Source organism: Penicillium verhagenii, assembly GCF_028828195.1.
Source record: "Penicillium verhagenii strain IBT 33310 chromosome Unknown utg000005l_segment0_segment0, whole genome shotgun sequence".
In the NCBI taxonomy this organism is placed as follows: Eukaryota; Fungi; Ascomycota; class Eurotiomycetes; order Eurotiales; family Aspergillaceae; genus Penicillium; species Penicillium verhagenii.
Window position 1 is genome coordinate 1,099,488 of NW_026643169.1, and position 17,966 is coordinate 1,117,453.

The 17,966-nt window shown below is 47.9% G+C and overlaps 6 protein-coding genes across 6 annotated transcripts; 2 read left to right on the forward strand and 4 right to left on the reverse strand.

The window, feature by feature from the left end:
• Positions 1 to 1,792: 1,792 nt before the first annotated feature.
• On the forward strand, positions 1,793 to 3,409 carry N7466_003972 (fungal specific transcription factor domain-containing protein; the record flags this gene model as incomplete). Its single annotated transcript, XM_057163369.1, has 1 exon — positions 1,793 to 3,409. One exon carries the CDS (start codon positions 1,793 to 1,795, stop codon positions 3,407 to 3,409), a length of 1,617 nt encoding a protein of 538 aa, XP_057022050.1.
• A 502-nt stretch (positions 3,410 to 3,911) lies between these two features.
• N7466_003973 (cation diffusion facilitator family transporter) lies at positions 3,912 to 5,687 on the reverse strand (the record flags this gene model as incomplete). Its single annotated transcript, XM_057163370.1, has 9 exons — positions 3,912 to 4,262; positions 4,351 to 4,430; positions 4,490 to 4,739; positions 4,790 to 4,914; positions 4,973 to 5,053; positions 5,136 to 5,283; positions 5,354 to 5,398; positions 5,458 to 5,507; positions 5,606 to 5,687. The coding sequence occupies 9 exons, from the start codon at positions 5,685 to 5,687 to the stop codon at positions 3,912 to 3,914; spliced, it is 1,212 nt and encodes a 403-aa protein (XP_057022051.1).
• A 263-nt stretch (positions 5,688 to 5,950) lies between these two features.
• N7466_003974 (uncharacterized protein) lies at positions 5,951 to 7,315 on the reverse strand (the record flags this gene model as incomplete). Its single annotated transcript, XM_057163371.1, has 1 exon — positions 5,951 to 7,315. The coding sequence occupies one exon, from the start codon at positions 7,313 to 7,315 to the stop codon at positions 5,951 to 5,953; it is 1,365 nt and encodes a 454-aa protein (XP_057022052.1).
• Positions 7,316 to 9,291: 1,976 nt separating this feature from the next.
• On the forward strand, positions 9,292 to 9,693 carry N7466_003975 (uncharacterized protein; the record flags this gene model as incomplete). The annotated part of the gene is made up of 1 exon (XM_057163372.1): positions 9,292 to 9,693. One exon carries the CDS (start codon positions 9,292 to 9,294, stop codon positions 9,691 to 9,693), a length of 402 nt encoding a protein of 133 aa, XP_057022053.1.
• A 1,231-nt stretch (positions 9,694 to 10,924) lies between these two features.
• On the reverse strand, positions 10,925 to 13,819 carry N7466_003976 (putative C6 transcription factor; the record flags this gene model as incomplete). The annotated part of the gene is made up of 1 exon (XM_057163373.1): positions 10,925 to 13,819. The coding sequence occupies one exon, from the start codon at positions 13,817 to 13,819 to the stop codon at positions 10,925 to 10,927; it is 2,895 nt and encodes a 964-aa protein (XP_057022054.1).
• Positions 13,820 to 15,531: 1,712 nt separating this feature from the next.
• On the reverse strand, positions 15,532 to 15,726 carry N7466_003977 (uncharacterized protein; the record flags this gene model as incomplete). The annotated part of the gene is made up of 1 exon (XM_057163374.1): positions 15,532 to 15,726. One exon carries the CDS (start codon positions 15,724 to 15,726, stop codon positions 15,532 to 15,534), a length of 195 nt encoding a protein of 64 aa, XP_057022055.1.
• Positions 15,727 to 17,966: the final 2,240 nt, after the last annotated feature.

The window sequence follows — 17,966 nt, forward strand, 5'->3', positions numbered from 1 at the left end:
ATATTTGTGGAGTTCCGGGAGGGGTTGGGAGTCAAGGGGCTTGGCTGATGGATTGCAGTAGGTTCAAATGTGCATACATACAACCTTGGAAATCTATAGTGCTCAGATAGGTGGTTGTAGTTGATTAGTGAAAATCCAGGGACTTTTGTCCGTGCTGACTTCCGGGTGGCGTGTTTGAGTGGGCGGGGAGGGCTGGGTTTGGTTGGATTGCATATGTACTGCGAGGTTGGTATACTACGTACCCCTCAAACATTGAAGATCAAGTCGGATGGAGACTCCATATTGAATTGGAAATTTGGGGAAGCTTTTGGTGAGGTAAGGGCGTGGGGGTTTTGGTGATCGGCATTTGGCTGCGGTATCGGGGGTCCCTGCATTTCTAGTTTGTTTTTTTTTTGGTACATACTACAGCTCTTAATGTTCATTCTGTACAGAATATTAGTAAGTTAAGGGCTAAATGGAATGTTGAGTTGATTTTTTGCATATGTTGTAATACTAATGTTGAACATTTGAAGAGTCACATGGTGTGACATTCAATGCAGATGCGCCCTCCTATTATAGCGTGCGTTCTTGATCTTTCTTCTCCAGTTGACCTCGCCCCAGTCTGATTTCTGACTTGCCAATTGCTCTGCCTTGTCGGCCTTTTGATATGACAGAAAATTCGGCAGAAAGCTTTACGGATTACTAAATCAATTTCAAGTTTCAACCTTTGTTATTCTTGTTGAGATGCTTGAAATAATCAAGTTCGAACTGACAGATTAGGCCAGGATCGATCATAACATGCGGATTGTGTACTAGTACTATGAGTCTATGGATACGCAATTTAAGGCGTACATTGTACAGTAATTTCCACATAGATGCTCTTTAACATTCATAGATAAATAATGCAACACTTTCAATGCGTACTAGTCTTAAGCCGGCTTGAGTTTGTCTATTTTACGTTGGCCTGGTTTCCAATGGTGTATCATGCATTGATTCGTGATCCATGTTGCATTTCGGTCTATCAGGCATAAATCAGGCAAATATATCAAATTCAGGCATCAAGTACGATAAGGCGCCCGCCGCTGGTATACGGCAATCTTTCTTGATCTTCGACTCTTCGGACTCCACGCGAAAGTCAAATGACTCAAGTGTTCGCGATTAGTACAAGAAGAACCCTCCGTGGCAGTCAATTATGGGAGATGCACTGCACGAGCTACGGAATTCGAAGCAAAGCTTCATGCGCGTCAACCGCCAGCGTGACAACTCCGATCAACGCAAGAGCAGAACAGTCCTCTCTTGTATTCCATGCCGGCAACGCAAAATCAAATGCGACCGTCTGGAACCTTGCGGCCCATGCGCCCGTCGTAGCGTGACCGACGGGTGCGATTATTCACGCAAGTCTGCCACTTCCAGAGCTGAAATTGCGACTTCCCCTGTTGCCGCCTCAGCAGAGAGAAATGCAGACGCCCCTATATCACCATTGGCGGCCCCAGTCAATGTCATTCCGGTACTTCCAACAAACAACAATGGTGGAAAAAATATGACATGCACCCATGATCTTCCGGTCACAGGGTCTAGTCGAATGGGAACTGTCGATTCACTGACTCAATCTTGTTTCCATGGCTCTGGAACGAGGACCAGGTACTTCGGGCGAAGTCATTGGGCATTGACTATGGATATGGCAAGCTAATCGATTCCATGTATGGGGATCAAGCTGCTGACAATCTCAAAGTTTCCTGATCTCAAGGCTCATTTGCAAAAATATCACCATGTAAAGAAAGGACCCGCTGGACTTGGGTCGGATCATCTGGGCATGAAACGTACGACACAACGACGACTGGAAGCTACATACCAAACACAACCCCAGTTAAATCTGCAACCGCCTAGTCTTGAAAGTCTACTCCCGGATCGCGAAGTGACCGACAAGCTTGTCAATCTGTACTTTTCAACCTTTGAAACCACATTTCGTATCCTTCATGTCCCTCAATTTTTAACGGAGTATGAGGAGTTCTGGAACTCAAAAAACGGTGCATCCCTGAATGTTTGGTCACGAGATGTATTTGCAGCCAAGTTACTTAGTTTGATGGCATGCGCTGCCAATGCTGGAACCACAAGCGACACGCAATCCCATAACCCCCAGGTATCAAACCAGACGGCAAAGGAATGGTTTCGGGCTGTGAGGTCCTGGGTAAAGACAGTGACCACATATGCGAAACTCGATCTTGACTTCATTCAGGTCATGTGTCTACTCCTAATTGTAAGACAAGCTATCGCCTATGAGGGTGATCTTGCTTGGCTTGCTGCTGGATCTCTTATACGAGAGGCTATGATGATAGGACTTCACCGGGACCCTATCAACTTCAAAAGTGTGTCGCCATTCTATGCCGAAATCCGCCGGCGGCTTTGGGCAACTATTGTTGAGCTGGATCTCCAAGCTGCCCTTGATACGGGCGTTCCAGCAGGAATATCAGAAGATGACTATGATTGTGCTCCGCCGTCGAATCTGGAAGACGAAGATTTTTCTTTTAACTCGACGGCGATTCCTGCTTCCAAGCCAAGCTCTTCATTAACGAGAACTTCATTCCAGGTATTCTTGGCGCAAACTTTAGGCACTCGGATCAAAATTGTCAAAGTTGTCAACCAGATTCGATTATCATCGAATTATCAAGAAATATTGGATCTCAGCCAAATTATCACAACCCATCTCTCGCAAACCCCACTGGCTGCTGCCAGACATAGCCCTGGCGATGATTCACCTGCAAAGTTCCAGCAATCTCTTTATCTCTTTCTCGTCTACAGATATCTCCTCGCTCTGCACCGTCCTTTCGTTCTCAGTCTTGCCGAGACCCCAAACGAAATGTACAGATACTCGCGAGACATATGTGTCAAAGCTTGTCTATCTCTTCTGTCACCCCTTACACTTGCCCAACAATCCGACGCACATCCGGTATATCCTCACATTCTCCGCCTCCGGGGAGGCATGTTCAGAAGCGAGATATTTCATGCCGCTGCAACTCTTTGCTTTGAGCTTCGTCTACAAGTGAAAGATAACGCGCTGCCCCTTCTCCCTGGCCCTCTCGCGCATGACACAAACACAAGCAATGATAAGCACGACCTTCTACTACGCACAGTTGAAAGTGCAATAAAGTATTTCGAGTTCAAAGTCAGGACAGAGAAACAGGCTTGCAAGGCGTTCATGCTTCTCAATATGGTCTACACTTCTGCTCAAAGTGAACTACTGTCTAAAACACACAAACCTCATGCGAATTGTGGCACTATGAGCAATCTCACGTTGGAAAATGCTTGTCCTCGGGCCGCGCGACGCTGCCAAGAATTACTACTCGAGGGCGAAGGCAAGGCAGACTGTCAACATTCTGAAGAAAATTGGCTTGGGTATCCGGGGAATCCTTTCATGGTAAATATAAGCTAAAATCTTGATCCTACTTTTACCAACTTATATACTGACTATCATTTTTGTCTAGAATGAAGAGGTTCCTGGAGTTCAATCTGAGCCCCAAAACACACAAACCAGCACATCGTCGGTCGAGCAGAGCACGGGTGTAGCTTCTTCCAAGCCTACAGCAAGCTCCGACCCGGATTTAGACTTAGTTGTGAGTTTTGAAACCACAGAGATGATGGTCGCGATGCTAATAACATTATAGGATCTATCATTTGATTGGGGCATGTATCTCGATCCAACATACTTGAATGAAACAGGGAACCTATGGCCATTGATGGATCCCTTGATATAGATTCGTCATAAGATTCTCATAACAGCAGATCTTGAATGCAAATTTAATTTTGTGATGGCAAATTTATCCTGGCCCAATTTCTGGGGCTCTTATACATATTCATCGAATGCCAGTTTCTGGAATCTAGACTGTGTCCCCCGGCCCGTCCGCAGATGGTGACGTTGGTCTCCGAGGATGCTCTCAACGACAACATGTAAGTTCTACACAGAAACTTCCACAACCAGATGTGCAACGATTCAAAGCACTCTCAATACTCGTCCTCCTCTTCCCATCTTCGCCATCCTTCTTGGAATCAGCCCCAGTACAACGTCCGGCTGTGACAGGCCTCGGCTCCTCCTGTCGTGTATATGCCTCAGGTTGCAATGTAATCGAGTGTATTCCATACTCGTGGAAACATTCCCTGATAGTTTTCGCCAAGCTCTCGAAATCGGTCATCATCTCCCCATCCAGGACAATGTGTGCGGATGCGAGCGACTTTTCCTGGTTTAGACGCCAGATGTGAAGTTCGTGGATTGCGAGGATGCCGGGGATCTAATTGGAAACAAAATTGTGTTAGCCCAAGTACCAGCTACCCGTCAAAGCCACAATGAAGATTCCTAGCTAGGTCAGGCGAGCTTACCCTTTCGAGATCATGTTTCACATCATCGTAATCAACACCCTGTGGGGCACTTTGAAGCAGAATAAGACCCGATTGTTTGACTGTTCTATAATTAGTTCTTAGTTCTCTCACTATACGGAAGGAGGATAAGTATACATACTTAGTGGAATTGAAGAAATGAAAATCATCATCGCAATTCCCATGCTCACGGCGGGATCTGCATAGAATCTCTCACCGTAGCTTGCAAACCAGATCACCGCAGCTGCGATGACAACGCCGATGTTGTTTGCGCAGTCACCGAGTACATGAATCAGGACGCCCATCATGGCAAGGTCACGTTGCTTGCCTGACAAAGACTTTTTGGTATTCGTGTAGTGTTTGTGGTGCACATGCTGAAAAAATGTAAGTTGCTAAATCTGAAATGGTGTCCAGAAGTGGAGGATGCATGTAGTATAAGTACCTTTTCATCTACAAGACTAACAGACGCTCCGTTCTCTGCACTATCACTATTCTCATGGCTATGGTCGTGTCCGTGTCCGTGTCCGTTACCATGTCCATGCCCATGTCCGTGGTCGTGGTCGTGATCTAAAGAGATAATAAATCAACAAAACGTCTCCTGATTCAATGCGCAAAAATCACTTACCATGTAAGAATAACACGCTAATGATATTCAATCCAAATCCAACACATCCCATAATCAAGACGAGTTTCGGTTCCTCGACGCCTGTACGTACACAAGAAATAATAGTCAGAAAGTGCTGCAAAAATGAAGGACATGCGATGGCTTTGCTGGGTAGAATACTCACGCTGCAGTGTGATGAAGCGCTCTATAGATTGTAAAAATACGCTGATGCCCAGACCGAAAAGTAGAACGCCATTAAAAAATGCACCTAGGAGCTGTATTCGCTGCCAGCCGAATGTGAGAGCTTTTGGTGGGGTGCTTTTCTCAGCAACCTGGTTATATCCATTGTTAGAATCAAGGAAGCTGTGTGTGTGTTGGATGCGAAATGAAAGTAACACTCACTATTGTGGCAGCGAGGGCGATCGCGAACCCAACGAGGTCATTCAACTGCAAATTGTTAGATTGGGCCATGGTCTTGTATGTACCCAGGTTAGGTACCAACGCACATAGTGGAAAGCATCGGCGACCAAGGCGAGAGAATGGGTGTAAAATCCGACTATTTGCAAATGAATGTGGTCAGATCTGATATTGGAGACAAATTTTCAAATGTAGTCTTTGAGAAATCTTCTTTTCTCGTTGAGGGAGTAAACTTACTAGAGATCTCGGCAATAAAGAAGCAAAGTGAAATTCCAATCACGGCGCTAAGCCTTTGAACACGGGATATTTTGAACGCCATAACTTGTATACCAAATCTTTGGGTATGTCAGAGGCGTATGTGTTATTTGTATGTGTATTGAACATAAGGGTAGTTGAAAGCTACTTCCTTATATGTTGATGGCAAGCGCTACACATGTGACTGGATCGCGGACTTCGGCTATATCTCTTTCCTATTTGGGAAACCTATATCGCCGAACAAAGTACATGTCGGAGACAAAGAAAAAGGGGCCCAACATCATTATTCTTGAAATTTATATGAATAAGGTGACTAAATGAAATTCTTTATGACTCTTCAGGCAGGGTATACTCGTCCAGGATATGCGGGTCATTGCGAAAAGCCGGATCGCGCACGAACTCAACAACCGGCGAAACATTACGCTCAACAATCGAGCCCTCCTGACCAGGACAAGATATCGAACCCCCATACGTCCTCGCCATAAAATCCATGACACACCGCAACGCAACAATATGCTCTTCAGTCGAAGCATCGCGCATAGCCCGACCCGTCTCCGCGAACAACGCAGGAATATAATACAACAGCACAGCCTGCCCATCATCCACCCCATCAACATTCAATCCCTGAACAAGCGCCTCACGAGTCGACTCCGACAAGCCACAGAACGCCTCCTGGAAGTTCTCAGCCACCGACCGCTCGGCCACACGGCCCATCGCAAAAAGACGAAGCAGGGCCCTCTCCGCCGGAACACCCGTCGACAACACCGGAAAGCCCTGCTCAACAACCAGCTGCCCACGATTCCGCAAAACATGATCATACGCCTCATGCAGCGAGACGTTATCAGTAATAATGCTTTTCAAAATCGGCCCGGCCTGCAGAAACGATTGACAAACAGGCTCGATCATGCGCTTCGCGCCACAGCTATCAAGATGGCCCCCGGCCCCCGCCACGTCGAAGATAATCTCCAAAAACTTCAGATTAAATGCCTCGGGGTGGCCGCGGAATTTCAATATGGGCTGCAAGCTCGCCGGCACGTTTTCGCCCTGCGTCAGCTGCGGGATGTTTAGCGTGGCTCCGACGTTCACGCCGAGGACCACGTCTGCGCGGCGAGCGTCGGATAGCTGGCTTAGTGGGCCGTCCAGGATGCCGCATGCGACTGCGTCGGCGAGGAGCTCGTCGTGGTTTTCATTCGCGTTCTCCTTTTCGTAGTTTACGGATGCGTCTTGGCCCTTGCGCGCGGCGATCTCGTCAGATAGGCGCGGGTCTTTTCCCATGTCGCCGATGACGAGAGCAACGATTAGAGCGAGGAGCTGGTCTGTGTCCTCCAGGAAACTGTCTGCTTGGCGCTTGAGGGCTTGGAAGGTCTCGTGGGATAGCCTGATAGGGGACGGAGGTTGATGGGCGACGAAGGCGTCGTAGTCGTTTGCAAGGACCCATTTTAGAGCGCGGACGTTGGTGATTGATCGATTGACTTCGTCAAAGTCCTCGTCGAATAGTAGTCGCGACGGGCTCAGTGTGTGGTTGGTGAGATTGCCTTTTGAGGGAGATTCGTCACCCTCGACGGCGTGGGGGACCCGTTTTAAGTGATCGATTTCAGGGCCGAATTGGGCGTAGAGTAGGCGGACAAGATCTTCATCGTGGAGAGAGGCCAGGTCATGGCTATGCACGATGTCCACGAGTGAGCGCTCCATTTGATGGGGCCTTCAAATTGTTTTGAAGTTTGAATGTTTGTTGATGCTCTGTGGTTGTGAGATTGCACGTGGGCTGTTTAAATACAAGGCTGGGTGGGGTGGGGACGGGCTGGCTTAAGAAGTTAAGCTGAAGATCGACCCAGTGTTCATGGCTGTGCGCCTATCAGAGATGATCTGAGATCTTAGTTCACGATTCTGTGATCAGGCTCCATCAGACCTTTAGCTTCAGTGGCTCAGCCTTGGAAAGAAATGGCCGAAATACCCGAGGAATCAGAATATCTGGAATTATGTAGTGAACTTTGGACATTACTCTACGTACATGAGTGTAAACAATGGTTGTATCTTATAGACATTTTATGAACATTTGCCGTCAAGAAAATGCTTGAAGTATCATTGATTTTTGACAGGTCCTTACTAGTAAATTGGTGTAATTTTCCCGATGTTTAAGCTTAAATGACCACAATTCTGGTGCTGGAATTGATAGTTGACATCAGGAGACATCAAGATCCAAGTGTCACATGCAGTTCAAGATGCTCGCGTGGGCATATTTACTTATTTGAAACGGCCCGGAGTTCAAATGCGTCATATGTGTTGAACCAAGAGGTACAGTGACCCAGTGATTCAGCTAATTTCCAGCTGGTTTGTTGTTCTTGTACATACTAGGACTAGTAGATTGTGGCTGTGGCTGTGGCAGTGTTGACAAGTACTCGAGAAGATTTGGGGAATTTCCTGTTATTATTGGTCTCACCGCCTTTGGCATTTCCTTTGATGATGTAATAAAAATGCCTCTTTACTCAGGCATCTGGGTTTCCTCAGGTGATCACCAGTTGACTGTAGTCATTTCAAGTTGCTTTTGAATAATTAGGGTGCACGTTTGTAGGCACAATGTTGTAGAATAATCCATTGGTTTTTCTTCCCTCTATTCAAAATAAGCATAGTTTTTCCGGCATTTTTCTTTCTCACATGTGACATCTGGCCATGCAAATCCCCCCCACCGTAGATCATTACTTTAATAGTAGGCTCGCTACTATCTATCAAGATAGGGCCAATGCCAAAACCAACATAATTCTAAATTCTCACCATTAATCTGCGGCCAAAGAAGCCTGACACTAAATCCTCGATTTGAAAAAAAATGCAAACATGGAAATACTCGAATTCCCTCCCGTCATCGGCGCGACTCGCCAATGACCCAGGAAGCAAACAAGTACGGTGAGGGGTGCATTCATTCTCAGGTCCACATATCCGACAAAACCACCAAACCCAAGAAACGAACACAATGCAGATATTTAGGCAAAAGAACTATGTATCTGACACAAACTAACAAAACCAAGTGGAGTCTCTCCTGACGAGCATAGCAGCTACTCCAGCACGTACCATGGTTCACGCGAGCGGTGGTGAAATACTATACACTAAATATCATCTTGACCCCACTCCCGGCGCTTAGGATATGGAACTTCATCAGCAACCTCAAGCTATCACCTTTAATATTGACGCCCTCCCAACGGTCCCGGTTTCATCTTGCGCGTCTCGCTGTGTGATGCATCTGCGTGGGGTAAATTTAATCAGCACTGTCATATGTACGCGCCAGTCTATTTTCGGGTCTGCAGGGATGTTCTCGGAAACGCTGATTAGTATTCCCTATTTACGCGAGGGCACATAAATACCCATGTATCTACTGGCATAGATGTTGAAATAGTCGACTCGAATTTTCTCCTTTGCCATCGCCTTTCCGCATCTGTTCCAACGCGTTTGTCCTGACAACCAATTGATCAATTCATCTTAATATCTTGAGTTCGAGGTCGATCAATCATCAATTGGAAATGCTCACTTACGGCTCGCGGTCACTTGCAACTCCACACACCATCGTAAGTCTTCAAAAAAAACATACAACCCAAGCCGGTGATACCTGAAGACGCGGAACCGGATAAGAAACATGAATCAATCTAACCAGAACCCCACAGCACCCATCACCCCCAATGTCCTCAATCCCGCTCTACATCGCCGTAACGCACGGCGACGGCGTCTTCAAACATTGGGGCCTCTTCATCGACGACAAAAACCAGACAGACAAAATCGTCCTCCAAGTAAAAGGCTCAGACGGCAGATTCCGCTACGAAGCCGAAACAAAAGACGCTCGAAATTCGCCTGACCTCATCCAATTGATTTACCTCTGCAACGTGGACCTGCCGAAGGCTAATTCCATCAAGGCCATCGCGGGCCGAGTCGAGGTGCACAATGATATTTCGGGCTGGAATTGTCAGGACTATGTACTTGATCTGATGGACGAGTTAGAGGAGAAGGGCGTTCTGGATGGGCTGGATGCTAGGTATAGGACGCAGATGGATTATATCAGGGGAATGCAGGAAGGGTTGGCTTGATGTCGGTGTGAACATTGAAATGATTGGATTGATGCGTTTTGCTTTGCTTTCGGGATCTTGAGGTTAGTGTGGGAATTTTTCATATGCATGTTCCGGCTTTCAAAATGGAGGCGAGGGGTACGGAGCACGTGTGACAGCTACATTGTGTGCGGTTATGCAGGTGTAATGTGTGGCTGAGAAAGTCGGTCAACGGGTCAATGTACATATCGGAGTTTGAAATGTACTAGTGAATGTGTACATTTAGTGGTGTGTTCTAGATGTTCCTTTAAATATTAAAGTACTAGGATTTGGAAGTACCGGTAGTAGTACACGTACTGGTTGTTAAATTCCGAGGTCCGCTGGCTTTTTGATAGTCGTTGTGTCATTCATTGGGTCCAAGTCATGTACTATGTACTACGTCGAGCATATGCAATGAATAATTGCTTAGTAGATACTCAATCCCGGTCAAAGTGATACTGCATCCGCTGATCTCAAGATTAAGCTACTGGAAAATTCGAAGGCAAAATGAAATATTTGTTGAATGAAACGAAGAAAAGCCTCCCGGCAAATCAATTGTCTCAACCTCCACTTAAGTCAAAAATAATACCTAAGCATAAGCATAAGCAAAAGCTTATATGGCAGGAACACTGATAACAGACTCAGAACATAGGCTAGACCCAGCATAACGCCATAGCTCATCATAATCGCGTCCCAAAAAGGGCTGGATGGAAACAAGAAAAAAATTCAAAAGGCACAAAGAAACAAAGACAAGGGCGGACCAACATGCCCTGCCTACCCGACCGACGCTCGCTAGAACACAAAGATAAAGTAAACAGAGACAGCGACAGATAGCGAGAGATGAAGCGATAAGCTGGTAAAGAGAAATAAAAAGGATGGAGCAAATAAATGGCTCCGTACTAGGCAAAGAGACAGGCAAGAAAGAATAGTCACCCTTGACGGAACCTCCTGCGCCGGGGATAGATAACTCGAATCAAAGAAATGGGGGAGAGAGGAGCTAGCGGGTGCAAGCTTTGAGGGTTGAAGTATCCGGTTGGAGTAAACGAAGACATTGACACCTCAAGTAAAAACATGCTTGATAGTTTTTTCTCTTTTTTTTTTCTGAAGTCGCCTGCGATCGTGGATATAGATAGTCGTACAATACGTAAGACGTAACGTGACTGGCAATAAAATGATGGGAAAGAGATGGTCGTTAATAATAGTACAGAGAAGGGCGTCAACGCTTCACTGGTACCTATCGACTGAACGTAGTCCATACGGTGCTCAGCCATCCGATGGGAATGCCCACTTCCGAGGGTTGCATCATTGATAGCTGTGCCCAGTCACCTCCATCCAGGAAGGCCATGACATCATCACCGCCGAGACTGGTCGACATGAGTCCAGTATCGGGACCCTCTGTTGAGGTCAAGGGTGGTGATGGGGCTAGTTGGGCGACTGAGCCTGGTGGCGGGAGGACAGGTGCATGAGGTGCAGTAGCGTTGATGGGTGGCAGCGACTGCGAGTATGGAGGAGGTACGTTCTGGCGGGTAGGAAGCCAGGAGTTGATGGGTTGTAGGCGGTTGGTTGTTGCAGTCAGATATTGCGAGGGAGATTGAGTAGTGGCTACCAAGGAGGGCAGGCTGGGAGGAGATGTGTACATAGGGCCATCCGGGTGGTGCTGTTGCAAAGATGGTAGGGAATAAGGGGATTGCGATGGCATGGGGCGGTTTGTGTTGGGCAAAGGAAGACTCGGGCGGCGATCTCCTTCGTGGGTGGGCATAGGCAGGCCAGGACTGTTGATGGGCACCCATGACTCGCGACGACCGCCGGCACCGTCCAGTTGCTGGTCGCCGATATCCCCAAGTTCACTCTTAACAGCATTGCTACCAGCGTCGCTGAGGTTTGTCATGCGGTCGGGCATCAGCTCTCCGCCCATGACCATTGCCATACCATCCTCCTCCATTGAGTCGTGCAGCTGATCCTCAATGGACCCAAAGTCGAGGAATAGCTTCTCCAGGAGCTTGAACTCCTCCAAACCACCACCAAGGCCACCTTCCCGAATTGGCCGCACGCCGTTCATGCCTCCGTGATCAGAAACGTCCGACATGCTATCAAGACGGTTGCGGGAGTAACGGCGGAAATCTCGCTTGACCTTGGTGAAGTAGCTGTAAAGACGGTTGAGAGTACGGAACCACCCAGTAGCCATTCTGAGACGTGGTTGCATCTCTCGGAGGATATCCAGAGACTTGCGAATTTGCACGGCGCCGGGTAAATGGCTGTCATGGCTAGCGGGAGGAGCTCTTGCGGCCAAAAGACCGTCGGGGTCCATATGCGGGAAATGGGAGCTATAAACACCACAGAAAGTAGCATTATAGATCGCAAAGCCAACAAGGGGGTTCTCAACAAGAGCGCCGCGGCCTTGGCAGGTCACGACCAGGTCAATCATTTGACGAGCCGCCTTGGACAATTCCCGAGCGCTATCCCGCCAGAAGCCCTCGGGTGGGCCATTGACCTTGTCAGAAGGCAATAATGGTTCGTCCAAGGGGCCGATGGGCTCGTTGCAACGGAGGGGCAAGAATGGAACATAAGCACGGTGCAGAACGATAACCGACAAAAAGTAGACCACATGCATGACAGTATAAGAGGCCAGCGTGGTCTTGTACATAATGTAGGTATCGGTATTTCGGGCGGAGTATTGGAGATTGCGGGAGAGACTGTCCTGGAACTCATTTAACTGCATCCGCAGTGATGCAAAGCGGGACTCTGGATGCCATGGAGGATACTGCTCCACTCTTCGGCCGCCCGCACAAGACCACTTGGAGATGCTTCCCCAGATGCGAATGATCCGAATCACTCGACTCAAGACCGACTCTTCGGCACCAATCTCCCATCGATCAATGTCTTCCTCACTCGAGTCCTTACGCCTTGAGATCGGAGACCAAGCCTTGCCATCAGGGGTACCATTTGAGGGAGGAATCTTGTCATCACTCAAGCTGAAGCTTTGCCGAATACTTGGGATTTGAACACCCTGGGCTCCAAAGCTTTGTGGGCGACGCACAGTCGGCTCATTTAGTCGGGCCGTCCGAACCCGCTCTCCAAAAGCAAAAGCATTATCACTCGGAAGTTGGATTCCGAGATCCCGGACGTTGATCATACGCGGACGATACTTGCCGCTGCTCAGACACCGGTCCAGGATGAAACATGCCCAAAAGGTTCGACGCTTTGTTTCTTGTGCAATGATATCATCTGATGTCTGCTCCTTTGGTTCCATTCGACGGAGAAGACCGAAATGATCGGCCTCGGCCTTTAAACCTGGCGAGGAGCGGGAGTAATCTCGCGGGGGAAACTCATTCTCCAGCTCAAATGGTAAGCCCATGCTTTGAGCAAGCCGAATAGCCATTCCAACGTATACCCATGCGCTCTTGCCGCGGCACATACCCCATTCATGGAGTGCCAACATAAGCAGTGCCTGGATTCGAGCGAGATCCGGTACGGCGAGGCTTGCGCCATCGAGGCCGGCCAGCCGGCTGCGCAAAGCTGTCGCGTAGAATTCCGATGCTGCAAGCGGGTTCGACGGGTGGCCCGGAGACGCGGGGGAGTGAAATGCGACAAGAGGTGGATGGAATCGAGCGGTTAATGCGAGGACACCCAGCGGGATTAATGACGAAGATGGGTCAGCCTTGAAGGCCACATTGCGCACAGTTTCCTGGCCTTCTCCCTGGACCGGGGTTGGTGGAGCCGGGGTGGACAATTGTCGGGTTTGACCGAGGAAAGTCGCTGGGTGGAGGAAAGGTAGGTGAGTAGCGAAATGTGACTGGAAGAGATCGAAGACGGCCTCCCAGACTTTGGCGGTTAGAATCGAGGCATCCAAGGCATCCAGGCCGGTTTTGGAACCTGGCGAAGACCCTGTTATGCCTGGGATCTTGCGCTGGCGTGGTCGCTTCGGTCCATCTCCCCAGTCCCCATTTCGATCATCTCCGTCGACCAGAGCGGCCAAATCTCGCTTATTTCCACCTACACCGATGGCGGGGGTTGGGTAGACACAGTCTCGGCCGGAGGATTCGCACGCGCGGCAGGTGGTATCGATGCCGGAGTTGACGCACTTGATTTTACTGCGCCGGCATCGAGCGCAAGCGATACTGGACCGCATTGTGAATACAGTTAGGCAGACCCCACGTCTGCGGGCAAGGGTTTGGGGAAGGGAATCGGTAAATGCTCAATCCGGTGTGTGGATTCCCATTTATGACAGTTGAATGTTGCTGATGTTTGCCTTGATTTTCACGGGTTGAGATATTTGGAGAAGGAAATCCGGGGCAGATGTAAAGTTCGGAATCCAGTGTACGTCTGTTGAACGTGATCTGGGGTAGACGAGATTAACGAAAGTAAAATTGCGCAAGGTGAGCCCGAAGCGTACCTATATCACGGGGAAGGGAGCTGTGGACAAGGGAAGAAAGCCAAAGCCAACAAGAACCCGAAGGGGGATAGGACGGCAATGGGCGGAGTGTGGGGGAAAAGAAAGTCCACGGGGCCCGGGACCGGGAATGCGAAATGGAGAAAAGAAGATCGGAAGGGAACGGGAGTATGTAAAATCAAAACGGTAGAGCCGAGAGCCGCTGGTGAACTGGACATTTGAAATTGCGGAGGGCCCAAGGTATGCAAGGACGCGCGCTGGCTTGATTCGTGGAGAGTGGAACCCCCAGCTTTTCCGGGTATTCGTGTAAATAAATTACCCCATATTTTGGTATTTTTGTATCTTATTTCACCAGCGTTTCCGTTTTTTATTCTTTTCTCTTTTTTCTCTATTTTTCCATTTTACCCCATGTTTTTTTCCCTTCTGAAGACCGAGATAAAAAAAAACCACAAGCTCCCCAAACCCGAGGCCGAACATGATTATGATGGGTACTTTTAGGTAGTATTTTCAGAGGTCCGAGCCTAATCACTGATCTCATGATCTCTCTTTTTTTTCTTTTTTTTTTTTCCCTTTTTTTTTCCTTGCTGTTTTTCTCTACCCAACTTACCGAATGTTAGTGGAACACTTTCCATTAGGTCACACACCGTGCTGGTCCAGGTCCAGATGGAACTGGCCGAAATACCAATCCCACGGTCACTTCCCGCTCCCTTTTTAGGGTACGAAGTACGGGGAGTATCAATTAGGGAACGGAAAAAGATAATACTGGGACCTAAGTGGGGGGACGAAAAAGACCAAAAAAGTAAAAAGATGAAAGAAACCAAAATATGAGATCGGACACAACTTGTGTCCTTTCTCCAGGATCATCCCGTCCTTGATGTACACGGACCCTGGTCTTCCGATCGGCAAATGGCTGGATCTCATAGGAAGCCAAACATGACAGCGTACGTTTTCCCCGAGTCGGGAAGTCCATATCTGGTTAACGGGGACGAGACTAGAACACCGTCAAAGTCGGAGAGTACAGCGAGAACGGTTAGCTCCAAATGCACTCCACATGAATGGGATTTGCTAGGGCTTAGGTTCCCACATGGCCTGGGGAAATGTTAATATACCGAGGAAGAGACAAGCGAACCATAAATGTTAAAAAAAAAATTAACAAATAAAAAAACGGAAAATACTTTGGATAAACATAAAAGAGGGGGGGAACCACATTCGGGATTTCTCTCATCTGTGATTCCTCGGGTAGACCACATTTTCACATTCTCGTAACGCTTCGACGCCCCCAGACTTTTTTGAGGGAAAGGGAAAGCAAAAACCACAAAAACCACAAAAATAAAATAATAAAAACACAAAACAGTCCAAAAACCACCTTAATACGACCGGGGCTCCCCGCAGAGACGAGATCCGCGATTGATCCTCGTTCCTACACTCCGAAAGTTACATCAGTCCTCTTTTTAGTCCCCCTCGCTAGGATACTCGCTAGGATCGGCCTCCTCTTTTCTATTGATTGCCGGACGGCGGACTCCGTCATTTTGCATCGTGTCACCCCCTAGTATCTCCAACTTCCCGGGGCCCCGGTCTTTCATTCCTTCGGTCCAACCAAGAATACTGAACGGAATCTCACCGCAAATGCCATCACCGATGATCATGATCCTTGATTTTTTTGTGTTTTCTTCAGGCAACAAACATAGAACCCGATGCCGAGCTGCATGGGCGATCCGAGATGGAACCTGTTTATTATTTAGATTTTAGATTTTGGTAAGCATGATTGGTGGTCTGGTTCAAAGACAGAACCCACAACCACAGAAACAGAAAGTTACATATAAATGGACAGCAAAGAAAAAAAATAAAAAGACCTCCCCCTTGCTCCTGAAGGAATGAAAGGCGGCAAAGTCATACGCCGAGAATTTCCTTTTTTACCCCCACGGCAGTCCCGTCGACTTTTCGGCCCCGTCCGACTCTTCGCTTTGATTGGTCCCCAGCCTCCGAGGCGTCAGTGAACCGACCCCGGGCAACCCCGCATTTCCTAATTTCATATTACGTAAGGCCGGCTATGGCCCGAATTGCCCTTGTATCCACTGTATTCTAACGGAGTATCAAGGACCGAGTACTTGTGGCTGTTTGACATTGTTCCTACTTAACATGGGGTTTTTCCAATTCTACCTGTGGAGACCTAACAAGAGGTGAGATTCTATCATCAAAAAATAAAATAAATAAAAAATAAATAAATAAAATAAAAACCACTCATACGCCAGACACCGAACAACTCACGGGATATTCCTTTTGCCTCGTGTCAAGACCTCGGTGGGTCCCTTCGTTTGACTTTTCCCCGGTGGATATTCTGCTTCCTCGCAACAAGGGCAAGTTGATGCGGAGAAACATACAACCTTACTGTAGAGCCAAGATCAAAAGCTTAAAAGGGAAATCTAAGCGCTGCTAACCCTGGAATAAGACCTAACCCTCCAATTCCCCGGTCCTCCTCTTCTCTGCAACCATAATTGCATACAACCTTACTGTCATTGTGTGAATCATTCCCCACAATCTTACCCCGATGTCATTGTTCTCAAGTAATCAAAAAAATGACAGGAGTGCATAAATTTTTATTTTTTCTCTCGGGACCTTCCCCGTACCTTCGGCTCCCCATTCCCCTTTTTCATTTCTAATCTCTTTTACTTTTTGGGTCTTGGCTTGGGAAGTAACCCAAACCCGGGTTAGATCCAATTGCCCCCAAATGACACAAACGGGACCCAAGTATATAACCCTCCCAGCTGACCAGCAAAAAAAAAAAAGGAACGAAAAAAAAAAAGTGGTCCCCCTCTGGAAATTTACCCAATTGATGGGATTTGATCCTCCCCCCCATTTCCCGATATTTCCCCTTCAATTACCCTTTACCCGATTTCTCTGGGCCGGAGAGGCCTGGCTAGAATCGAATGGGAACTTCCCGCCGTCGGATTACCGAATCGGTCTGTCATAGCCTTCGAAAGAGCCTGTTTGATGGGGGCGGAGATCTTTTACTTAACATATACTCCGTACTCCAGTTTCCCAGTTCCTTGCTGAGAGGTGCAGCTGCAGAACCAAGCTAGGTCCAGGTGGATTTGCATAAGCTACTACGTGGACCCTTGTAATTAACATTCGGACGTAATTCACAACTTTGTACCTAGCTTACGTTTCTTTATTCCCACTTTATTTTCTCGAACAATTGGACTTTGTGAACGAACCAGGGTGAATCCGGAAAATAACCGATCGGGTTCTGCGGCTGGCGGGATCCTATCCTGACGCGGAGCCGACTCCGACCGTCAGCTCAGTCCCGCGTTGGCTGAGAATTTTGCCTTTTTTTTCTTTCCAGTGCGCACAAACAAACACTTGTTAAAAATCCAACCTACATGGTGCATTTCGAATCTGACCTGCCCTAGCCCAAAATCAAACTCAAGATTCCTATGATCATCGCTGCTAAAATCCCTTACGTACGTATGTCATCAGAATTCAGAACCCGGTCATTTGACTACCCATTCACCCACTCGTCCCCACATCGGGTTCGGGTAAAAAAAATCCAGGCATCGGTGGCATCCCGATTCCGAGTGCCCCGATTTTTCCTTTATGTCATGGCTTCTCATTACCGTGCTTGATTGTTTAGCCATTCAAGGCTCGTGTTTTTGGTGCGGTTCCGTCATGTCTGCTTCCTGATGTTACCCCCACGTTTCGATGGGTTCGTAGCATGGTGGTTATGCTGTGGTCGGCTATTGAATGGGTTTTTCTAGGAGCTACTAGTAAGTAATGTAATTGAATTTCCCTGGAAAGCACATTTCACTGACTTGAATGGTAAGCACAGGAACCATCTACCCGAACTTCAAATTAACGGGCAAACGGGAAAATGGGCTAATGGGCTAAT